We start from the raw sequence: 4,375 nt of genomic DNA on the forward strand, positions 1-4,375 counted from the left end.
CTTTCTTTTAGGTGTAACTAAATGACCACATTTAACGAGGGACACTAATCAGAGAGGTGAGACCCAATCTTGGTAAATATAGCATAATCGTTTGTGCCCACATTTTGCAACTGCATAGTAAGTATAACATAGAATATCCAATGCAGTAATCAGTTATCCATCAACTTGGATAGTCTTATGCTGATAAAGTTGAATTTGACATTTGCACAGAAGTACTATATGTTTTGTAATATAGCTTTATTAGTAGCATTTCATTTCCCTGATACATTTCTAAGTTTGGAAGCCTTCTCTTTATTAATCTCTCTACCATACCTTGGCCCGCATGTTTTCTGTACTTCTGCCTTAAGGACCTATTTTCTGTTTGTAATATTGGCTTTTTTTTGCAGAGAATGCTTGAATAAGTAAACATTATTTTGAAAGTGAAACTTGACTTTTGGAATGAGACTAGAAAAATCAAGACAAGAAAATTTGGCAAATGAAACAACTGTTGAAAACTTCTTCCTCATGGGTCTTACTCAAAACCCCAAGCTGCAAACTGTTTTATTTTTCTTATTCCTGCTTTTCTACCTTGCTACCCTGTTTGGAAATCTACTCATCATGGTGACGGTGAATGCTGACTCTTCCCTCCAGTCCCCCATGTACTTCCTGCTGAGTAACCTGTCCTTCATTGACTTGTGCTACCCCTCCGCTACCACCCCTAAGATGCTCGTGGACCTGATCTCCAGGAATAACTCAATCTCCTTCAGTGGTTGCATTTCCCAAATATTCTATTTCCACCTATTTGCCTGTGCTGAAATCTTCCTGCTTACTGTCATGGCCTTTGACCGCTACATCGCCATTTGCAACCCATTGCGATACACTGCTATCATGAACAGGTCTGTGTGTAACCTCCTGGTTTTAGCCTGCTGGGTAGGGGGAGCAGTGCATTCCTCCGTTCAGACCTACTTGGTGATGGCTCTACCTTTTTGTGGTCCAAATGAGGTTGACCACTTCGTTTGTGATCTTCTGCCTTTGTTGAGTCTGGCTTGCAGTGACACGTACATCACAGGACTCTTGATGGTGTCTAACAGTGGCCTGATAGCACTAGTGTGTTTTCTGCTTTTGCTTGTTTCCTACACTTCCATCCTACTAACCGTGAGGAAGCGCTCTGCTGAAGGGAAACAAAAAGCCCTTTCCACCTGTGCCGCCCACCTCACAGTCGTGACTATCTTTTTTGGGCCATGCATATTTATTTACACAAGACCCTCCACTACCTTGCCTATGGATAAGATAATCTCTGTATTTTATGCAGTAATAACTCCGATGTTGAATCCCCTCATTTACACTTTGAGAAATGCTGAAATGAAAACAGCCATGAAAAAATTAATCAACTGGAAAATAGCAATAGAGAAGATGTAATCAGATAAGAACTGATGTTGTATATGGAAATGAATATGAATCACTTCATTAAAGAGTGCTTGTTCACTACTGATTATAAAACAAAAAACATGCTTTCTTATTGTTCAAACATATCTACCGCATTTGTCTTACTTTTGGAAAATATGTGGTCTGGTCCTCAAGATCATGTTGCTGGTGAAATATCACGCATTCAGAACTCAATATATGAGGACTGACTTTTCATTAATGCAGTAAGATCAGAATCACATCTGAATTCTCAGTCTCACGCAGGTTACTCTTCAGATGGACCTCTTCCCTAGAACCGACCTCCTCATAGTAAATCTATGCTACCTTGGACTACTCTTTTATTTTAATCTGTACTTCATATCCCAACCAATTTTAATTACTCTTCATCATTTAAGAGGCTACACTACACATTGGCCACTTTGTAGTGATGAAGGGCCACACAGGAAGTAGTAATTCAATAAGATTTATTCCAGCAGGTATCACGTAGTATAACAAGTAGTTAGGTTCCTAAGGAGAGCCCCACTATGAACAGCCTGTCAGCTGCTCAGCCCATGCCCAATGGTCACTTCACCTCTCTGTGTCCCAATATTCCGAGGCGCATCCATTCTATTGGGCACAGAGCACAGGCACTGGCTGAGCAGGAGGAGTAACATACTTTACATTACAAGTACAGGATACTACATATCCCCTTTCCTTCCAACAGAAGCACAAATGTAATACGAGAATAAAATGTAAACAAGAGAAAACCATGAAAAGCGTGAATAGGAAGATCAACGGTGTGACAACATAAACGTCAAAGAGAAGAGCAAGCAAAGCAGAGCAAAGAGACAAGTGGAAGAAGACGAGGAGGAAGTAAAGAGTAGAAATACACAAAATGGGAAAGACCCAAACTGCAACAATGATTACAATGAGGCAGCAAAGAAATGACCAAACAGAAGAGAGAAGAGATAGATGAAAGAAGCAAAAAGTGAATATGCACAAAATGAAAATATGAATACCCTCCAGAAAGAAGTAGAAAGGAGAAGGAAGCAGAGATAAAGCGAAGTAAACAACCAGAGAACGGAGAGACATAAATGCAGCAAAGACTTCCCCCAAACATACCAACTGGCCAAGCAGGCAAGAAAGGAGCACCAGCCTACACACAGACACAGAGAGGAGGAATATCGGATCTCCTCCTGAACAGGGAGGACATAGAATACAAATACGAACGAGGGAAGGCTGGAGACAGAGGATGACAACAAGCAGTGTAACAACAAAGGAAAGAGAGTACCCTCTAAACCCACAGGAACTGGGTAGAGTAAATTCAAAAAATGGAAAGTGTTCCTTGGGTTTTGTTCGTTGATAGGGGAAAATTAATAATCACCATACAAACCACTCAGGCCTCATGTAACAACATTCAATCTCCACATCTTGTGTTTATTCTTAACCCCTGGTAATAGTAGAACCTAAAAAGCTACATAAATCGACAGAAGGATATTTATTAAATTAAAAGTATTGCATCAAAAACACACATGAATTCATACAGGGGCAAGGTGACCATAGGTGTTTTTTCTATTTAATACAGTGCCTAATGCTCGTCAGTAAATGGTCATATATGTGCAAAATATAGCTGTAATTCAAAGTTAAAAACATATGTAAACAATTATAATGCAATTTTAATAACCAATTTAAAACAATTAAAAATCCATTTTAAAAAAACCCTTAGGGTTGTCGACGCGTTTCGGTGGATAAGGCGCTAGGCCCCACCTTCTTCAGGACAATTTATAGATCAAGGATCTTAAGAAGATCTTAAAAGTATTCGTTAATTAATTGGAATACTTGGTGATTCTTGACAGAAGCAATTCTTTTGGTCACTTTCAGTCAATTTGGACCTGTGATTACTTATAGTCAGATATACATCGGTGTATTCGTAGACCTTCTTAATTGGCCATATTTTTCATAATTCCATTTGGAACCATATTGCTATTGGTTTATAAATCGGGTCCATATATTAGGTCCTCTTTAGTTGAGTGGACACGATCTTTGTGTAGTACGCTTTTTCAGTTATTGCGTATGTACTGTGATCTTGGATAGATGTGGCGACCCACGCTGTTTATCTGTTTATTATTTTTCTTTTTTCTCAAGTTCGATTGATAGATGGTTGTTACCTAATAGCAATAATGGCTCGTGCTTCCACCGATTTCTTCTCTTCTCTCGGAATACTGATAGCAAGCAGTGTAACTCCAGAAACCAAGGATGAAAATTAAGGAGAACATCAAGAGGAAAGCTGGACATAATGGAAAACAGAGAAGAGGCAAAGTAGATACATACAGTATAACTAACACTTGCCCCCATTTTCAATTAGACAATAACAATACAATATTAGTGTAAAATTGCGCTATAACAAACAGCAAAGTAACTGAATGTTGAAAGACAATATCAGCCAATAGGAATGAAACCCATGACTGTCCTCTTCTCCTATGCAAGAGTGTGAGGAGCACTGTGATTGGGACTGTGACCTATAATGAGAAAGCTTGTAAAAGGACAACCCCTGTGTAGAGGTCATCTTTCGATCTTCTGCTATCTTCTCTGTCATCGCCATCCCTGGACACGTGTTTCGGGGTATTACCCCTCATCAGCAGGGATAGGCCGTGTACTGGGGTTGCCGATGGCTGCCAATATCAGCCAGGTATAGTACCACTCAGGCGCGTAGGTGCGGGATCCCAGGCTCGTCAGCCCGCTGCTCAAGGGAGCTTTAAAGTTACAAATGGGGGTGGGGTCGCACACTACTCACACACCGGCGGTGTCGCCCCTAAGGACTCTGGTCAATGTAGTAAAGTGTTTTCGATGCATCATCTTTCGATCTTCTGCTATCTTCGCTGTCTTCGCCATCCCTGGACACGTGTTTCGGGGTATTACCCCTCATCAGCAGGGATAGGCCGTGTACTGGGGTTGCCGATGGCTGCCAATATCTGCCAGGTATAGTACCACT

General features: G+C 40.6%; 1 protein-coding gene across 1 annotated transcript; it reads left to right on the forward strand.

The window, feature by feature from the left end:
* The first annotated feature begins 438 nt into the window (after window positions 1-438).
* On the forward strand, window positions 439-1,398 carry LOC144752717 (olfactory receptor 4E2-like). Its single transcript, XM_078640577.1, has one exon. The coding sequence runs from the start codon at window positions 439-441 to the stop codon at window positions 1,396-1,398; it is 960 nt and encodes a 319-aa protein (XP_078496703.1).
* Window positions 1,399-4,375: the final 2,977 nt, after the last annotated feature.

This window comes from Lissotriton helveticus, chromosome 5_1 (genome assembly GCF_964261635.1).
Source record: "Lissotriton helveticus chromosome 5_1, aLisHel1.1, whole genome shotgun sequence".
Classification (NCBI taxonomy): Eukaryota; Metazoa; Chordata; class Amphibia; order Caudata; family Salamandridae; genus Lissotriton; species Lissotriton helveticus.